At 36.6% G+C, this 21,011-nt stretch overlaps 1 protein-coding gene and 1 pseudogene across 1 annotated transcript; one reads left to right on the top strand and one right to left on the bottom strand.

Moving 5' to 3' along the window:
• Positions 1–1,322: 1,322 nt before the first annotated feature.
• LOC132066725 (uncharacterized) lies at positions 1,323–2,094 on the top strand. The gene has a single exon (XM_059459956.1). The coding sequence runs from the start codon at positions 1,475–1,477 to the stop codon at positions 1,934–1,936; it is 462 nt and encodes a 153-aa protein (XP_059315939.1). The 5' UTR covers positions 1,323–1,474; the 3' UTR covers positions 1,937–2,094.
• An 11,536-nt stretch (positions 2,095–13,630) lies between these two features.
• LOC132066141 (meiotic recombination protein DMC1 homolog) lies at positions 13,631–20,775 on the bottom strand (annotated as a pseudogene).
• Positions 20,776–21,011: the final 236 nt, after the last annotated feature.

Here is a 21,011-nt window from a genome sequence, read left to right as displayed (position 1 = left end):
GATTTTAAGTTTATGGAGGCTAAAGTTTATTTTATGTACATATTCAGTAAATTCTCAATAAATTAATATACATATGTTAGACCAAAATTATGTAATTCTATAGAATTTTACTTTCCATGCGAGCTCTGCTCCCAAACTGACCCAACAAATTTATAATTGGAATATAATTGTTTTTGTACATTCTTTATCTATATCACTTCACAAACACTAGACAAATTGTTAATAAAACACATTTGACCAAGATTTTTCCCCAACCCCACCATGAAAATGAAACAAAGCGTTGAAAAAATGAAAAAAAAGTGGGGAAGTTATAAACCTTCCACACTACTTGACCAATATTCCCACCTCAATTTTCGCCAAAACATTCCCATGGACTTGACAGGTCATTCCCCACGTACATTAATGCGTCTTACATTGTAAATGTTATGCTTAATTTATATTCTTTTTGCCTCAATTTGTGTGTCATATTATTTCTTTCAATCGGTTGCACAAAAAGTGATAGTATATTATTTTTAAAAAAAAAAGTTATTTTAAATATTCATTTTATTCTTCCTGAAATGATTTACAACCATGTATATCAATGACTATAAGTTTTAGAAAACTCTTTCTTTTCTTAAATTCTCGCATTCAATCAAACACAGGTGAAGGGAATGACAAATTCGAAGAACAGAAAAATAACAAGATAAAAGAAACGTCCTTAACTTCCTTTTTCATGAAGTTATTTTTTTATTAGTAGCTAAAAGAGATAACTTCTACCTGAAGTATTATTTTGAAATATTGACCTAGCACAAATATAACCTTTAAAATTTATTAATCAAATATAGACTGCTATTCTTCAAAATTATTTCTTTTGAAATGCGAAATGTTTTCCTAAAATAGTACTCCCTCCATCTCATTTTATGTGAAGTTTTATGTGTTAATGTTTGAGGAGTCAAATGATTTTTTTATGACTATAATTTTTCAAATATTTTTTTAAATTTTTTTGGATCATTAGCTATGCTGACTAGGGGCGGAGCCAGCTTATGTCGAGGGGGTTCACCCCCTCGGTGAAAAATTACAGTGTATTTTCAAAGTTAAAATTATTTTATTATGTACATATAGCAGATGTTGAACCCCCTGTCTTCTTCGTATATTTACCTTTTGAAATTTTTGAACCCCTTGGACGAAAATCACGCTCCGCCACTGATGCTGACTTATACTACTTTTCATGCAGTTTTAAAATATGTCAAAGAAAAATTAAATTAAAGAATCAATATCAAGAATTCATAGTCAAACTTTAAGTGTTGACCCTCATTATAAATTGAAATAGAGAGAGTAAAATTATGAGCTATAAATAGGTTGTGGTTCTCTGCATATTATACATCCTTCCTAAATTCTTAACTCTTCATATTATGACAAACGTCCCAAACTAAGATTTCATAATTTAAAACTATTCCCACCTTTTATAATTCTTCTTATTCTTTTTTTTTTCCTCATGGGGAATTTAATTGCATGCAGTACTTCTCCAAGGGTAATGAGTTCAAGAGCAACAAGGGTTATTTTTCAAACCGGAGAAATTCGAAAGTTTAATGAGCCAATAAAAGCAGCAGAGCTTATGTTAGAATCTCCCAACTCCTTTTTAGTGAACTCCAGCTCGTTGCTCGTCGGCCGGAGATTTTCTGCACTATCGGCCGACGAAGAGCTGGAGTTTGGAAATATTTACATAATGTTTCCTATGAAGAAAGTGAATTCTATGATCACTGCAAAAGATATTATTTCCGTCGGAAAACCGGCACCGGAAAGTGAAAAAATGGTCAATAACTCGACGGAGAATAACAGGGTTGGACCGTTAGGGTTTCCAGTGGGACAAGAGTTTAGGTATAGGGTGAAGGTGTCATGCAAATCAAGGAAGCCTTTGTTGGAAACAATTATGGAAGAACAAGTTTGTTCAAGGTAGAGGAATTTTATTATAGTTGTCTTTTATTTTCTTATGATCGTCTCGGGTTCGGAACGTACTGACTCAATTAATTCAGATTTGCTTCATGCGAGGAGGAAATTTTCTCTACTAAGAATTTCTTTATTTTCAAAGCTTTAATTCCAAATCCCTATCTGTTAGTGGGGTATTAATCATAGATCTTATTCATCTTTAAATTGGCTCATACTCTCTTTTTTAAAAGAAAAAAGATGTTTTGTTTTTATTTGTTGTTAGATGGTAGAAGGAAAAAGTAATTAGTATTTTAGTTTCATATATGCATGCACCTCATTAATTTGTATTGAAGGAGGAGTTGAATGATGATATGTAAGAAGTTCTAGCATGTTTTTTATTCTTTATTTTAGGTTAACAATGTTTATTACGTCCAGTTAATTGCAATTATTTTTAAAATAATTCAATTGTATAAATATAATTTACATTATTAGTACATAACCATGCAGAATTGCAGTTTGGAAAAGTAGTTACACTCAAATGGATTTAAAAGAGTAATTTATAGTTGAAAGCGACTCCTTGCTTCTAGTAAGAATTTGGCAAGGTATCAGCATCGTGGCAACTTTCATGGAATAATTGATAATATAACACAATTATCCATTATCCAAAAGATGATGACTACAAGCACTACGTGCACTTACTATTTTCAGATTTTTTTTCTTTTGATTTGTCATTTAGTGTTTTCTCGTATTCTGACCCTGATTAATCAGGACTCGATTCACGTATTGTAACTTTGATTACTTTGGACTCGGATTGCGTAAGACTCATTTAAAGAGAAACGCTTCCTAATAGAATTTTGAGAATTTACACCGTGGGTCAGGCTTATAGATTTATAAACATAATTAATACAATTCTTAAAGTACATCAATTCTTAAGATAGAAATGTAAATAAAGTAACTTTGCTAAGAAAATGTAAATATTTTAATAATTTGTGCAGTTACGTTTTTTTTCCCCATAAATTTACAACAACAGAAAAAAAAAGATAAAAAAGAAAATAATGGGCTTTTCTTTCTGTTTGGATCTAATTGTTATACATTTATTTGCGCGGATTGTCCTTCTTTGGGGTGGTCTTTAATTATTTCCCCAAAAAATTTGTGTGGTTATAAATCATTCATAAAGTGAATTTGTTTTCAAATTAGGAAAGATGTCATTCATTTTCTCACAGATTAAAAAAGAAATAGGTTCAAACAAATTGAAATAGAGGGAGTATTTCATACTTTTAAACTAGTCTTGGTGCGTGGATGCTACTCTGAAGCTCAAAACAAGACCAATAAAAATTTTACATGTCAACCAAAAAAAAAAAAAATTGTACACGTAAGAAGAAAAAGAAAGCTAATACCTAAAGTAATAGAATCAGTTTTCGTATAATTTCCCCAACCCTTCCACTGTCTTCTCCATCCTGCCCCACCCCCAAGTTCGTCGTCTAACAACGTAAGACACCTACATAAAATAGTAGATGGTGTTTCGCGGTGAGGAGAATTAATTTCCGGCGAGGATACTGATTTTTGTGTGTCTTTGTTTTTACATGGTACTCGACTGTAACAATGCTTTAATGATGAAAACTGGAAAGGGAGGTCCTGGTGTTAATTTTTGAAGTGAATAAGTTGTGAAGGGCTTTCAAACGTGAGTTGTGAATAAAAAATGATGGTTAACTCTGTTTTTAAATTTGAAAATAAAAGAAAAGTTGGGCAATAATGGTGGAACTAAGAGGGGATTAAAGGAGGAAGAAGATAGGTGTGTAGAAAGAAAAGATGTTCGGTATTTTCTTTAGGCATTTCAGCATTTTTTTTTGCATTCACGCACTCAAAATGAGTGACACTCACTTTTTCTATCATGTCATCTTTTGTGTCCAATTGACACATTTAACGGATGTTGGAGTGTCTAATAGGAATAAGTCATAGTTGAGGTGTTAAAATGAAATTTTCTGACAATTTTAGGGGGCTGCCCATGCATTTGGCCATAAAAATTCATACTCAAGCAAAGACACAACGTATGTGTATCTGTTTATATTACGGAAAAGGCTCAAATATGTTATCAAACTATCGGAAATGGCTCAATTATGCCACTCGTTAATAATTTGGCTTATTTATGTCATCGAACCATCGGAGATGACTCATTTATGCCACTCATCAATAGTTTGGCTCATTTATGCCCTCGCCGTTACCAAAATAACTCATCTATGCCATTTTTCATTAACATCGATTTTACAATACCAGATATGATACGTTACCTCCAACTAGATGGTTGTGAGTAGGTCGGGTGTATGGGTCGGATTTTTTTATTAATTTGAAATTTAAAATTGGGCTGATTTAATTAAATCACGTAGACCTCTAATTGGAGGCCACGTGTCATATCTACCATTATAAAATCGGCATCAATGAAAATGGCATGGATGAGTTATTTTGATAACGGCGATAACATAAATGAGCCCAACTATTGATGAGTAGCATAAATGAGCCATTTCCGATAGTTTGATGGCATAAATGAGCCAAACTATTGATGAGTGACATAAATGGGTCAATTACGATAGTTCGATGGCATATATGACCCTTTTCCGTTTATACTTTATAGATGTACAGTCACACAAGCGCGCGCGACACACACATACACGGTACGGAGTGACACAATCACATGGTAATAATTACAACAACAACAACAACATACCCAGTTGGATCCCACAACGTGAGGTCTGGGGAGGGTAAAGTGTCTGTGACCTTACCCCCCACTCTTGAAGGTAGGGGAGGCTGTTTCCGAAAGACCCTCGGCTCAAAAGAAAACAAGGAAAACAAGGGAAACAATGGAAAAGAGTCAGATACGGACAAGCAAATCAAAACCATGTGAAAATGAGAAAAATAGCAAGAGCAACGAAGTCATGATAAAATAACAAAGATAGACAAGACCAACACATAGAAGCAGGATAAAAATACTCCTAATACGAGAAAGGAAACCTCGCAGCCCCCCACTAGCCCTCTACCCTGATACTCGACCTCCACCCCCTCCTATCACCTGGTCATGTCCTCGGTAGTCGGGGAGTAATGCCATGTCCCGCCGAATCACCTCTCCCCGCCCCTTTTTTGGCCTACCCTCCCTCTCTTCGGTGCCCACCACGCCCATCCTCTCACACCTCCTCACTGGCGCATCAGCGCATCTCCGCTGCACGTGGCCGAACCACCTCAACCTCCCTTCCCGCATCTTATCCACCACAGGGGCCACACCCACCTTATCCCGAATCACTTCATTCCGAATCCTATCTCTCCTTGTATGCCCGCACATCCATCTCAGCATCCGCATCTCAGCTACCTTCATCTTCTGGACATGCGCTTTCTTAATTGGCCAGCATTCCCTCCCATACAACATAGACGGTCTAACCACCGCTTTGTAGAACTTTCCCTTTAGAATAGGCGGCACCTTCTTATCACACAACACCCCCGATGCAAGCTTCCATTTCATCCATCCCGCTCCAATACGATGTGTGACATCGTCATCAATCTCGCCAGTCCCTTGGATGATCGACCCTGTGTACTTGAAACTTTCTTTTCTTCGGGATGACTCCGAGTATCCATCTACACGTCCTCGTCCTCTACTTGACTCTCATTACTAAACTTGCACTCTAAGTACTCTGTCTTAGTCCTGCTCAACTTGAAACCCTTCGACTCCAGAGTCTGTCGCCAAACCTCCAGTCTCGCGTTAACACCACTTCGCGACTCGTCAATACCACTCCGCGACTCGTCAATAAGCACAATGTCATCTGCAAACAACATGCACCACGGTACCTCTCCTTGAATGTGGCTTGTTAGAGCGTCCATAGCCACAACAAACAGAAACGGGCTAAGCGCGGACCCCTGGTGCAGGCCCATCGTGACTGGAAATTGTTCCGAGTCACCTCCAACCGTCCTTACTCGGGTTTTGGCTCCATCATACATGTCCTTAATCGCTTTAATGTATGCTACAGGAACACCTCTAGCTTCCAGACATCTCCACAGCACCTCTCTTGGGACTTTGTCGTAAGCCTTCTCAAGATCGACAAACACCATGTGCAAGTCAGTCTTCTTATCCCTATACTGCTCCACCAACCTCCTCACCAGGTGAATGGCTTCTGTAGTCGAACGCCCCGGCATGAATCCGAACTGGTTCTCCAAAATAGAAACTAACTTCCTCATCCTCGCTTCCACCACTCTCTCCCAAACTTTCATCGTATGGCTCAACAGCTTGATACCCCTATAGTATATCCCCCTTGTTTTTATACAACGGGATCATAGTGCTCCATCTCCACTCTTTAGGCATCTCCGCCGTCCTAAAAATAACATTCAACAACCGCGTAAGCTACTCCAAGCCTCCCCTACCCGCATTCTTCCAAAAAATTCGCCGGTATTTCATCCGGCCCCGCCGCCCTCCCCCCCCCCCCCCCCTCATCTTCCGTATAACCCCCTCGACCTCTTCAACCTTGACCCGCCCGCAAGATCCAAAATCGCGGGGCGCTCTCGCAGAGCTCCAATTCGCTTAAAACTATGTTCCGGTCCCCTCTTCGTTCGGAGTTTATGAAAGTAGGGACCGCCATCTTCGTCTAATAAGGGCATCCTCTACCAAAACTTTTCCTCCCTCGTCTTTGATACACTTCACTTGATCTAGGTCCCGAGCCTTCCTCTCCCTCACTCTGGCTAGCCTGTACAACTTCTTGTTCCCCCCCTCCCCCCCTTTTCCCCCAAATCTTCATACAAGCGTCCAAAAGCAGCCGTCTTAGCCACCGTAACCGCTAACTTCGCCTCCTTCCTCGCTTTCTTATACAGCTCCCTGTTAGTCTTCTTCTTTTCCTCGTCTATGCTCTCTACTAGCTTTAGATACGCTGTTTTCTTAGCTTCCACTTTACCTTGTACCTCTCCGTTCCACCACCCGCCCCCAGGTCCTTTGCCGTGAGAACCCTTTCGCACCCCTAGCACCTCTCTCTGCCACTTCCCTCGATGTTAGCGCCGTCGTAGTCCACATACTTACTCGCATCCCCGTTACTCCTCCAGCTCCCATCGCTTCAACCGCTCCCCCAACTCCTGTGCGTTGTCCTTGTTCAAAGCGTCCCACCTAATCTTCGGCTGACCTGATACAACCCTTTTTCTCCTCTTCCTTTTTATCTCCAGGTCCATAACCAAGAGCCTATGTTGGGTCGTGAGGTTCTCGCTCGGGATGAACACATGGTAATAATTAAGTTTAATAATATTCTGTCAATGTAGAACAACGCGATTCCTGAAAAGTTTTTAGATGAGCATCTTATTATTTTTCGAAGGGCGTAATTTATATATCAAGTTCTTTAGATGGACTATAATCGTCTCTTTATTATTATTATTATTATTATTATTATTATTATTATTACTCCCTCTGTTCACTTTTACTTGTTCACTATTCCTAAAATAGATTTTCATTTTTTACTTGTCATTTTCACATATCAAGATAAGACAATTTTTTTTCTATTTTACACTTAACATTAATTACTCATTCCAAATCATTTTCTAAAACCAATACTATTATATACCAATTAATATGGGCATCATGGTAAAATACACACTTCATTTATTATTTCTTAAATAGCGTGAAAAGTCAAAAGTGGACAAGTAAAAGTGAACGGAGGGAGTATTATTATTATTATTATTATTTATGATCACTTTGTTAAAGGGAATTGTACACATTTCTATTTTTTAGGTACACATTCACTTGATAGATTCTTTTAAAAAATGGGATGATTGTGAACCAATAGCATCTGCCGTCTCTAATACGTATCATATTAAATCATATATATATATATATATATATATATATATATATATATAAAATAAAGGCGTCCGTGATGTGGCGTCGCCAAAGCCTTCATTTGTATTTATCTATTTTCTCCTTTTTTTTTGCCATTTTTCCCTCAAAAAAAACCTCTAATAAACAAATAAATAATCCGGCTGTTTGTTTTATTACAGATTCCAATAGTCGCTTCCTTCATAAATTTCCCTTAACTGCACGTGAAGCGTCCCCTCCCCAAAACGTACGGCTTCTTTTTGACCTTCTCCCGTTTACCGTTTCCATTAGATAGATCCATCTAATTGTCTTTTCTCTGTTTTCATATTCCGATTGTGATTGGGCTTCCTCTGTAAGCTTTTGCTTTGGCCATTTCTTTATTTCCAAGTTCATTGTTTTACTGTGATTGTTGGTAATTTGCTTAATCCAATCACTTATTGCTTTATTTTCGTCACCTCCTCTTCCCAGGCTTAAAAATAGATCTCTACGATCAAATCTCGGTTCTCTCCTGAACAATTGTGAGCTAATCTCATATATTTGTGCTTTCTGCTTTCAACTGATCTTCTTAGTTCTTACATATTGTTAATTTTTTTTGGTGAAACATTTCACTTATTTGTTGTTATCGCGCTGAATAATTCGTTATCACCTTTTGTGTTCTAATTATATATTTGTACCAGAGATTTGGAGGAGTGCTCTTTTGAGCATTGGGCTCGACACGTCGTAATGCTACACGTTTCTAGGCTCTTGAGGAAGGAGTTTCTATGGCAACTTGGAATCCCTCGGCATTCTGGTTTCAAGCCATTATTTCAACCCACTGTATTCCATCCAGTAATGATCTCCATAATAAGAATTCCAAAATTGTACACATCGCTTCTTTCATTTAACATGTCAGTGATCGCATATTCCGGGGCAATGTCAAAAGGGGACATTGACAATGTTTTTCCCACAGGTAACTCAATATTCTCTCTGATTGCAATTATTTTGTTCGAATTTGTCTGTTTAATAGAATCATTTATTGGCTAATTTTCTCATAAAAATCCTCTTCCAAGTCTTAACAATTGCTCTTTACGATCAAGTCTCAGGTCTCTACTCAACGATGAGCAAAACTTATCTCACAAATTTGTGCTTTCTGATTTCATAGGATCTTTTTAGATTTGTTAAATTATTTTGGTGAAATGTTTCACTTATTTGTTATTATCGTGTTGAATAATTCGCTATTCTGTTTTGTATTCTAATTATTCATAGCTTTGTAGAAGAGATGTGGAGGCGGGAAGAATGAGGGCCTAGAAGGTACTCCTGAAATATTATACTTGAGGTACTATATTCTTCTATTAGAATTTGTTTTTGTTGGCGTATAGTTGGGTTTTGGGCGATTAGGGAAAATTTAAATAGTAGATATATTACTAACATGTGCCATGAATTTGTTGTCGTTTCATAAAGCTTGATTTGAGAGGGCCTACAGAGATGTGGCCAAGGGTCTGTAACGGTCACTCTTGAAGCTCCATTGTACATTTAAACTTTACGCATATAGTCTCTGTTTTTTATTTTAGTTATTTTGCATTTTGCTTTATTGGGTAACGAGGAAATCTATATATATATATATATATATATATATATATATATATATATATATATATATATATATATTTAATTGCAGGACATAAGCTCGGTGAGGTGGCATGCCTTATTGAGCAGGAATGCTATTTATCTTTTCTGACATTTTTATCTTCTTTTAATTCATTTATTTATTGATTTACTTCACCCATCGAACAGTCGCTCCTTTTCTTTGCACCCATTCTCACTTCTCTTAAATAGGCTTCCTCCCATGAACAGATATTTGCAACTCAAAACAAAATAATGGATTCTTGAACCATATGTATTGTTTATGGGTTTGCTGTAATTCTTTTGCTCTGTACTTTTGCTATGTATTGTATTTATGATGCCGGAAAAAACAATGAAAAATGACAAAACAAAGGATTCAGCGGAGGTCGAAGGCTTCCGTAAAATTAAAGGCAAAAGGCAGTAGTAGCAGCAGCCACAAGGCATCTTGTCCGCCCCCGTTTATTTACGGAACCAAGCGGCAAAGGCAATAGATAAATGAGTGAAACGAAAGGAAATCATTCTTACCGTACCGGCAAGATCTGGTAGGTTTTTTCTCAAGTGCCAACAGTTTGAGTACAAATTTTCCTCCTTTCTAGCAAACTTTACTACTCCGTCTTTTTAAAAAAGTGAAATCTGTGTATTTGAATATCTTACATGAAGAATATGTGCCGCGATTTTTAGCGGTACTCTTATTGGGATTATGCAGTTTCTTATCTTAGCTTCATTTAACTGGTATATGCTCTTCTTCTAATGAACTCATAAACACTTTCAGTAAACCAATTGTTTGTACATATCTCCAAGAATGCAACATTTTCAAAACTGACATAATGATATTAGGAAAAATTCATACTGGTATATGAATATGAGTTATTGTCATTGAAATGTCCATGAATTTGCTTTGCTAATCAGGTTACCTATGTTCTCATTCTTCACAAGCAAATAATAAGTATTTTATTGATCCTTGTATTTTGTAGACGCGTTTAAGTATATCATGGAAACACTTTTATAAATAGTTATAACATGCTGTGATATTTCATAATGTAACATATTTCACAATTTAGATGAAGTCTCACTCCCCCCACCCTTCACAATTTTCTTTCTACTGTAAGTTAATTGAGTCAACATTTGAATGAAAAGGAAAAAAGAAGTGCATCCATAGTCCATTCAAGATCCGTGGAGAAAACAAATGGCAGGAAACTTGAAAAGCAAAATATTTAAAAGATAGGCTGCATCGTGAGTAACGAACGAAAAAATGCATATGTTCCAATACGGAAGGAAATCAAAAGTCAATAGACATACTCAACTTCTTGTGTGTTTCTGACATGCCTCTACATGTTAGATTTTTGTGGAGATTGACTCCGTCAGCTATACAGGTTGATTGAATGGTGATTTATTCTGCTTCAGATCGGCTTCCGAGGACAACTCTTTATGGTGATTACTTCTACAACTACTTTACTTGTGGCTTAGATATGCTATTTGATGGGAAGGTTTACCATCTTCTGTGTTTCCATGAGCACATTTTATGAAGTCGATGTTTGATCTCATATTATTGCAGTTTATTTCTAGACATATAAGATCATTAAGTTTGTCTTGCACATCAACTATCCCGAGCATGCAGATTTAATTATACATGAAATGCAATTTTTTATCCATTCTTCTATTGTGAGTTGATTATCAAGATCGAAAGCCCCTTTTGTTATATGATGTGAAAGAATTGGATATTCATTTTAATAGTTTTTGCATCATTTTGTCTATAGGTGTAGGGTCATATCATCAGGTTGTAAACTCCTTTACTGTCACTATTACAATCAGCACAAAATGGGAACAAGCTAAGGTGAATTCTTCTTCATCTGTTTGATTTGTAGTTGTTCTATTTATTTATTTATTTATTTATTTATTGGTATGTTTTCAAGTTGAGAGTTCTTACTATTAATTGTGCTCTGAATAATTATTTCTGTCACCAAAATGGACCCAAGGATGCATATGTTTATGCAATCCATTCAAGTTATGGGATCTATTCATTCAGGACAAACCCCGACTCTTAGACATTAGGATCTGCATTAGTCTTTGAAGTAGGAAGTGAAAATGTAGCAGGTATTTTATTTTGCGATAATTGATGTATTTTGAGTCGTTTCTGGTTAGAGCTTTTATTTTTTCCATGGCGACATCTTTCATAGAAATCCCTCTTTGCTTGAAGTGGATAGAGATTTAAGAAGTCGTAGCAGCACAACTATTTTAATATATTTTTCATGTGCATGCTGATTTTTTCTTTTATTAATAATATATAATATTTTCCAGATTTGGTGCATCAATGGCAGTGCAAAGACAATGGTGTCAAAAGAAGACATAAATGTTATAGAGAAGATTTGACATTTATATACTGAAGATACTTTCCACTCTCATGAAAGGAAAGAAGATTATGTTTATGCTGGTAGATTTGCAATTCAGGTTTCTTGCATCTTTTTATTTATTAGGTTATTTCTGAGACAAATTTGACGAGTGAGCAACAATAGAAAAGTGTATTTCGTTGTGATTTACTATAATTTTGGAAGTTCTTTTAGTTGATGTAATTAATGTATAATACCTTCAAATTTTACTTAACATAGTTTAGAGTTTAAACATGTTTTTTGTAGATGATAGTCATGTCGAGTATTTTTCATGTTCTTGCGTTTTCTATATGGATTAATTTATGTAGCATGATCACCTAAACAAGCTCACTAATATATTTTTATGACCGCGCGAAGCGCGAGAGTATTGACTAGTTGTGATTATATATCTCATCTATCTAATACGTATCGTATTGAATGTGATCATACATCTAATCTATCAATTAAAAAGAGCACATTTTTGTTTATTTAATATTTTCAGCCATCATTATGTAAAAAATTTGGTAATTTGTTGGAAAGAAATTGTTGGGGATCTGTATTGCTTGCATATATAACGAATGCATGTTCATATTTTATAGGGAAAAGGGTCAAAAATACCCCTCTACTTTCATTTATTAGCTAATTTACATGTTGGGGCTATTTATACCTCTGCCATTATAAAAGTTAACAAAAGTACCTCTCAATTTTACAGATTCCCTCAAATCAACCTCAATTCCCCAATTTCACTTAAAATTACCTAATTTTCTTATTTTAAACCGATCCGACCCATTAAACTAATTTAACCCATATGAAATAACACCCAAATCTCATTTCTCTCTTGTTCCTCATATTTAAACCAACCATCACCCCCACCCCTCTCCACCCTGAACCACCTTTCATCCAACATCACTCTCCTCCATTATCTCGGTACTCCCTCCATCCCATTTTATACAAAGGCATTTGACTTGACACGAAATTTAAGAAATAAAGTAAGACTTCTGAAATTTGTGATCTAAAACAAACCACAGAAATTTGTGTGGCTAGAAATCGTTTCATAAAGTTGAATTTTTACTAAATATAGAAATGTTGCATTTCTTTTTGAGACTGACTAAAAAGACAAGGGCGTCGTATAAATTGGGACCTAGGGAGTACTATTTTTGACATTTTTTGCTAAAAGAAATTCTAATAGTCCGGACTCTCCCAAGAACAAACAGAGGAAACAACACTAGGGAAGGTCCTCCATTATCTTGGCATAAGATGCATAGAAAGGTTAAAATCACATTAATGCCCTGGAAGAGTGCCTCATTTCCTCTTTTCCTCGTTTCCAGCTTAGTAATTGCACATAGAAGATGAAAACTTAATGATTGCATTTATGGAAAAAGAAATTACAAAATAATAAACTGAAAAAAGATGGAAAGTTGAATGAAACACATAGAAACAGAAATGCTGGTAAATTGTGCTAAAAGGTGACATGTAACACTTGAATTGTAGGCTGACTTCTCATTTAACCTTATAACTTGCAATATCTCTAATGCATAAGCAACTACTGTCAGTGGATCATGCCTTCCTTTCTTTCTCAATTTGTCATACAAACGAAGTGATCATTGTTATTTCTGGTTGTAAATAACAACTTGTTATGAAAAAACCAACCCATTTCTCATTAGTAAAAGACAACAAACGAAGTGATCATTGTTATTGAGGCTTACAGGACTTTGATGGATAGAGGTCCGTAAGCAATGTCTATATTATGTAGTTTTTTCCATCCCATCTTAGCGTGGTTATATTTTACAGAGATAAATTCTATATATCTGATATTGGTGTGCCTCTTCTTTCCACCGAGTCCAGATTGGTGCAGTGTTAAACTAGATAGTTCAGTTATTCTAATTTTCTTGACGAAAACACATTTTCCAAATAACACCAGGAGGATGCTAAGGACTGAAGATCAGCTAGGACTTGCAGAGATCGAGCTGCTCATGCTTACTGTCCACTTTTATATTTTGATGTTTACCTTTTAATGTTAGCAATAAATATATCAGTTTAGCATAAATAAGTTCGTAAGCCAATGTTTTCTTGCATTTATCGTGGTTGCGTGCTGTGTTATAACTGTTCCGCTTACTTTCTTGCTCTTAGAAGATGGGACAATCTGAAGAGTCTTAGTTGTCTTGTATTATTCGCAGACGATTCACAAAGTGTTGACATGCAATAGCAAAATAGACATGCTTATGGTGGCAGTTTCGGTTAGCATGCAGTTTTAGCCCTAATACTTCACCTGATCCTCTATGTTGGAAGATTTGGTGCATCGTACACCTTGCAGACTCATTGTTCTCCTTCACCGTTCCTGAACATTAGTCGTATGGTAGGTATGTGAGCAAGGACATGACCTCCTGCTAGTTTCTCTGGATCTGATATGAACACACCACTGCCTGGATCAGCTATAACTGCACTCACCAATCCAAGTACTTGTGTTAGCAAGCGTAGAGTTTCAACGTAGTGAAAGGCAATCAATATACAGTAACATAAAAATTAAACAAAGTTTGTTTATCTGTTTGGAAAGTGCCAGCAAAGAGTATTAAATAGGAAGTTTTGGAGTCGAATCCATTTACATGAACACTTAGGAAGTAACACTGTGTCTATGCACTTATGACTTCTGCTTTAACTCTAAAACATATCAACATTTTGAAGATTTGCACAAGGTTGGGTTCCCTACCTTGATTGGTCATGTAAACAGCGACATTAAATTCCTCAGCTATCTTTATCAGTCGGGACAGCATCTGAGCCAACTTTTGCTGTAAATGGCAAGAAGGTATAAGCATTCAAAAGAAAGTGGATCAGAACAGGTGATCGCAGGCTCCTTTTTAACAGAAGGAACTAAGTAAATCAAACATCATGCTGGTATTTAGTTATACCGGTTGATCTGCAAGCTCTCCTCTTCCAGTGAAATCCACTCGAAATAAAGCGATCACAGAGTCAACAATCTGCAAGTAAAATTTCAGTATATGAGACAACTACCATCAGTAGTGGTCTTATTCCAGATAAACCAAAGTTGTGGCTTTCACCAGAAGTCTGAAAGGCTCTTCAGCCATTTTTGCTGCCAGACCAAGAAGCAGGTTGTGTTGATGTTCATATGAGCATGCACGAGCATAAATGATCTGATGAAGTCACATGATAAGAGAAATAAGCAGGAATGATAAGAAAATCAGCTGAGCAATGAGCAAGCTAAACAAAGAGCGGTAGATCATTAAATGAGGGTACAAATGATGCTTTACGTTGTCAAGAAATGCTCCTGCGTCCATTCCAAATCTTTCAGCAATGGGCACAACATGATCTGGCCGACTACAATACACTTAGTTGAGGAAAAAAGACAGAACGGAAGGGAAGCATTCTCTTGAGTTTCTACAGCTGCTACACCATGAAGAGACTAATAGGTGCTTGTTTGAATTCTCAAGCTATATGAGTAAGGAAATTGGCAAGAATACAATGTTCCCTCAGTGTCAATGTAAACCACCTTTCCATTCCCAACCTTCATACTAGTAGGAAGCTGCAACGAATCAGACAAATGGATTGAGGATTTTGTCAAATTCAGGATGATACAATTATTAAGCGTGAAGTATAAAGGATAAGGAGTAATTTAGATGGTTAAGAGATATTTAATTGCTTCTGATTAAGAACAGAGGTGAACATGAGTAGAGACACATCGAGTATGAGCAAGTTGTATCTTTCCAGATCTGAATAAATTATAAATTGTTCATTCAGCAGAGAGTTGCATTTTAAAATTCTATTAATGCTTCTATCGTAAAGCTAAAACAATAGTCAGTTTATTCTTACCTGAATTCACCAAAAGTTTCAGCGATTGCTTAAATTTCTATCCCTCCTTCAAAAGTTTCACATAGAAAAAGATAACAATCAGAATCAGGAGCGGGTCAATATTTGGGCTGTTCATAGCAAATTTATATCCATAGTGACTAATGGCTGGAATAGCAGGATAGCAGGTGATAGAATGAAGCACATATGGTGCAACCTAAAAGGACTAAAAACAGAGTTTAGGAAGCTGAACAGAAAAGAGTTTCAACATATTACTCAAAAGATTGATATGCATAGGGGGGAACTAAAAGCAGTGCAGGAACAACTGAGAGTACAGTACACTGACACTCTATTGCTAAAGGAGAAAAACATCTTACTTGATTTGGAAAGATGGACCTTTATAGAGGAAAGTATCATGAAACAAAAGTCTAGAGTTGATTGGATTAAACTGGGGATGCTAACACTAAATATTTTACTGCTCTACTAAATGAGAAAACTCAGAGGAAGCAAATACTAGAACTTACATCACTGATTAGGGTGAAACTGGTGGATCCAGAAGCAATTAAGGCTGAAATCATTCATTTTTATATAGGGCTGATGGGAACTGCTGCACATATTTACCAGCAGTTAACAAACAAATTATGCACAATGGGCCAAAGTTGACACATGAGCAAAAAGTTACATTATGTGAACCAATTTCAGATGGGGAAATTATTGAGGGCTTACAATCAATAGGGCCTGACAAGGCCCCGGGTGTGGATAGTTACAATGCAACTTTCTTCCAAGCAACTTGGACCATCATACAGAGTGATGTTATTGCTGCTGTGAAGGAATTCTTTGCCACAGGGAAAATATTCAGGCCAATTAACTGTACTGCCATTAGTCTAGTACCCAAAATTGCTCATCCTGTTACTGTAAAGGAATATAGACCAGTTCCATCCTTTACAAACTTATAGCTAAAGTACCAGCATCAAGAATTCAGAAAGTCATAGCAAGTATTATTAGTGAAGCCCAGACAGGTTTCATTCCTGGTAGGAGGATAGCTGGCAACATAATACTTGCACATGAGCTTGTACAAGCTTATAACAGGAAAAACATTGCCCCAGGTGCATGCTCAAAATAGATCTTCAAACATAATTATGATAGTGTTGAATGGGTATATCTAAGGCAAGTCATGGAAGAGTTAGGGTTTCCTACTAAATTCATTGGCTGGGTAATGGAATGTGTTCAAATTGTTAATTATTCCATAGTGATTAATGGTGAGCATACTGACCCTTTTGATGCTGCAAGGGGACCCCATATCCCCCTTCCTCTTTGCTATGGCTATGGAATGTCTTAGCAGGTGTTTGAATGGACTGAGAAAGAATAGAAGTTTCAAGTTTCATCCTAACTATGCAAAGCTGAATATCACACATCTTAGCTTTGCGGATGATTTGTTATTGTTTGCTAGAGGAGACATGGAATCCATATAAGCTCGTAATGACTGTTTCAATCAGTTTTCACATGCTTCTGGGCTTATGGCTAACTTAGATAAGAGTTGTGCTTACTTTGGTGATGTTACATAAACATATAAGGATTCTATTTTACAACACTTGCGTTATGTCACTGGAGATCTACCTTTCAAGTATTTAGGGGTAATATTGTCAACTAAGAAGCTTACGCTAGCACAGTGGTGACCTTTGCTAGATAAAATCATTAAAAGGATCTCTTCCTGGACTGCAAAAAAGTTATCCTATACAGGGAGGATTCAACTTGTTCAAACTGTCCTATTGGTCTCAGATGTTCCTATTGCCAAGCAAGGTGGTGAAGGTAATTAAAGCTTATTGCAGAAGTTATGTATGGTCTGGTACAAACACTAACACTAAAAGGGCTCTGGTTGCTTGGGAAAGGGTCTGTACACCTAAATCAGCTGGGGGGCTAAATGTTACTAATGTGCTCATTTGGAATCATGCTGCTATTGCCAAAACCTTTTGGGATCTTACTCATAAAAAAGACAAAATGTGGGTCTAATGGATCCACTCTTTCTATATAAAGAACCAACCTATCCAACTTATGCTCATACCTAAACAAGCATGTTGGATGACTAGAAAAATTTTGGAAGCCAGGGAATTTTGGAATCAGAATCAGCAAATAATGATGAAGCAACAGATGATGATTAAGCAAATTTATTTGAGAATGCTTGGGGATGAACCTCGGGTGCCTTGGAAACAGGGGCGGACCCACCCTATTACGAGGGGGGTCACGTGTCCCTCCCAACCTCGGGAATACCCTAGCAAGATCTATGGTGTATAAGCCTTAAAGAATGTATATGCATTTAAAAGGACTCCTGAGAGATATCCATTGCTTTGGTGCATTTGGTTGTTGTGCCCCTTAGGTCCTAATATGACAACTAGGTTAGAGTCTAGCTTGCAGCACCTTTATTTCTATTTTTGTTGAGTTTGTTTTGTTTCCATTCTAAACCTAATTTCGTTTCTCCCAATTTTGAAGTTTATACTTTATACTATTACTTTACCAATAATTTAGCATAATTATTAAGTTTTTAAAGAGTTGCACGCTAAACTTTCACATAATAAGTGACATATTTATATTAAGGCAGTGATCATTGGTGCCCCCTCTGCGTCAAAATCCTGGTCCGCCTCTACTTGCAAATGTCTAATGTTTAGTAATGCTTCTAGACCAAAGGTTGTTTTTATCATGTGGTTGCAGGTACAAGCTAAGTTGCTGGCTAAAAACAGGCTGCTGAAATGGGGAATCAATGTAGACCGTAAATGTGTATTGTGCCAGATAGAGGATGAAAGTAGAGATCATATGTTTATGCAATGTCAGTTTACGAGAAAATACTCAAAATACCCCCCAACGTTTGACCAAAATCCCAACTACACACCTAACCTTTGCGTTGGTCCTATTACCCCCCTGGACAATTTTTTTTCAGTATTAAAATGTCCCTTTTTTCTTGATGTAGCGATCTAATATCGCCAACCCCCAATTATTAACGTAACTTGTCCACACGCGCCTGGCCCACGTGCCACATCTTTAATTTCCCCCCATTTTCCCCCTACATCCTTATTTTTTTTTTTTTTTTACTTTCTGTTTCTTCTCTACAGTCCACCACTGACTCTCACCCCAAGAGAAAATAAATTTTTGTCCTCTATCTTCCTCTACTAAACGAGAAGATCACTTGTCACTGGTGACCTTCTCCACAGCCATGGCTGACCACTTTCACACCACCAACTATCCAAACTCCATAGCCAATGCCAGAGAGATTCATCATCGCCACTGTCCAACCACTTATCCACCCTCTCTTAGAAATAATCAAAATCACCCCAAAACACCTTCTCCATCTCAATATACAGTGAATAATAACAAAAAGATACTAATTCAGGTAAAAAAAAAAAAAAAAAAAAAACTTAAGCCGCAATTGTAAATCGACATGGAGCCTTCAAGGGGAGCTTTCGCCGATGACCTCGGATGGAGTTCTCGAACCAAGAACCAGATAGAACCTTTCATCATTGTGTTACCAACAAAAAAAACTCTAATTTGAATAGATTAAATGATGGAACATAAGATATTGTTCTATTCATAGATATAAACAATGTCTCAAAACTCTAGCCCCTAAAATTCCCTCTGCAATTAGTAAGAAACCACATGATTATTGTGGTCCTGTTCTGGTGGTGGTGTGAAAGGAAGAGTAGGGAAAATGGGTTTTGTGTTTAGGGCTTGTTTGGCTGTGATTGAGAAAAAAAATGAGAAGTTGGGTGTAAAAATTGAGGGAATTTAAATTTATCTATGTGGTAGTGCAGTTGGCATTTTAAAACACGTCGAGATCTTTATTTTTTAAAAAAAAATATAACGCGTCACCGAGCGGTGTAGTCACGCTCTTGTCCACATCGCAAAAAAAAGGGGCATTTTAATACTAAAAAAAAATTATCCCGGGGGGGGGGGGGTAATAACCAACTATGGTTAGGTGTGTAGTTGGGATTTTGGTCAAACGTTGGGGGTATTTTGAGTATTTACTCGTCAGTTTACTAAGCAATTATAGGTTAAAGTGTTGACTTAGATGCAGACTCAAACAGACATAGGAGCAACTTGGACTATGCATTTCTAGTGGGTTATCAAACAGGAAAAAGGGGAGATACAAAGAGCCTAGATATTCAGAATGATATATGCTGAAACAATCCATGCCATATGGAAGGAAATGAATGCGCGAGTGTTTGAACAGAATATTAGGGACATTTATAGGATTGCAAGAAACATTGCTTTTGCATGCAATGTGAGAGCACCTCCTGGGGTTCGAAATTTAATACAGTCTTGGATGATGTAATAGTCCCATGGTAGTTAGATATGTATAGGATGTGTGTTTATATAGGTTTTTTGGGGCGTAGGTTTTAGGTTTGATGGAGTCAGCTAGCAGTGGTTGTTAGCTTGTTTTGTAAAGTTCAATGGTGATTAATGAAAGAAAGTTAGTTACCTAAAAAAAGAATCATGAGCAGTTTCTGTATTAAAAAAAAAAAGCATTTAGGATTCAATCATATAGGACCAAAAAGTTTACCTCCTAAGAGCTCATCCAGTATTTCCAGTTATGATACAAACTACTTGCTTCCTCTGTAACAAACATGTAGTATTCGCTATTTAGGTATCTTATTAAATAAGGCACAAATAGAAACTCTACACTTTCTAAAATGCCACACAAGCAGAAGAAGAATGATAGTGGGTGGCAAGGAAAACAAAAACAATGATTCTATTTCATGCGAGCCTGATCCTATTTGATTATTGAGGTGACTTCAATAGATTAGTAATGTATAATAAAACCAGTCCAACAAACATCAGTAAGTTCATGCATAAAATGGTAAGAGAAAAGAAAATTTATACTTTGAGGAGAACATCAATCCCAGTAATATAGCCGAAGTTCTGCAATGATTACGAAAAGAGAAAGTGAGTAGTAGCAAAAACAGATGATGGTATCATCGACAGGAATATGACTATCAGAATATAAATCTCTAACCACTATCTTGTCAGCTGCTTCACATATCTTGTTAACTTTTGCCTCAGATAAGCCTTTGATCCGAGTCAATTTCTGGAAACAAGACAATTTTAATACTTATAAGAAGAAAAGTGAAGAACGGAAGTATAAGTAGCACTTTGTGGCTAATAACACGAGTATCTTTTTTTTTTCCTTCACATCATCAAGCCATTACAGGTGTAGATACCCACGTCTTGTAGCTTCTTTACATCCCCAACATTGATTCCATGAGACATCACTGCATCAATGACCCATCATGTTAAAAAAACTTCGCTGATTCAACTTGTAATCCTTAGAGGAAGTTCGTCAGAAGTTTACATGAATTTATATTTGAAATTAAAACATAAGAGTATAGCTTAATGTCTTCATCTTTCCAGCTTAAGATCTGCTTTGTATTATTAAACATTCAATTGTATAAGTTTGAAGAGATAGCCATCTAGTAAAGACTGCTCCATGAAAATACCTTAAAAGTAGATACAGGAACAAA

Source organism: Lycium ferocissimum, chromosome 8 (assembly GCF_029784015.1).
Source record: "Lycium ferocissimum isolate CSIRO_LF1 chromosome 8, AGI_CSIRO_Lferr_CH_V1, whole genome shotgun sequence".
NCBI lineage: Eukaryota > Viridiplantae > Streptophyta > Magnoliopsida > Solanales > Solanaceae > Lycium > Lycium ferocissimum.
This window is presented reverse-complemented; position numbering and strand designations above follow the sequence as displayed.

What these genes read in the sequence shown, in the direction of transcription:
- LOC132066725 (XM_059459956.1), top strand. Translation starts at nt 1,475, where the DNA reads ATGGGGAATTTAATTGCATGCAGTACTTCTCCAAGGGTAATGAGTTCA.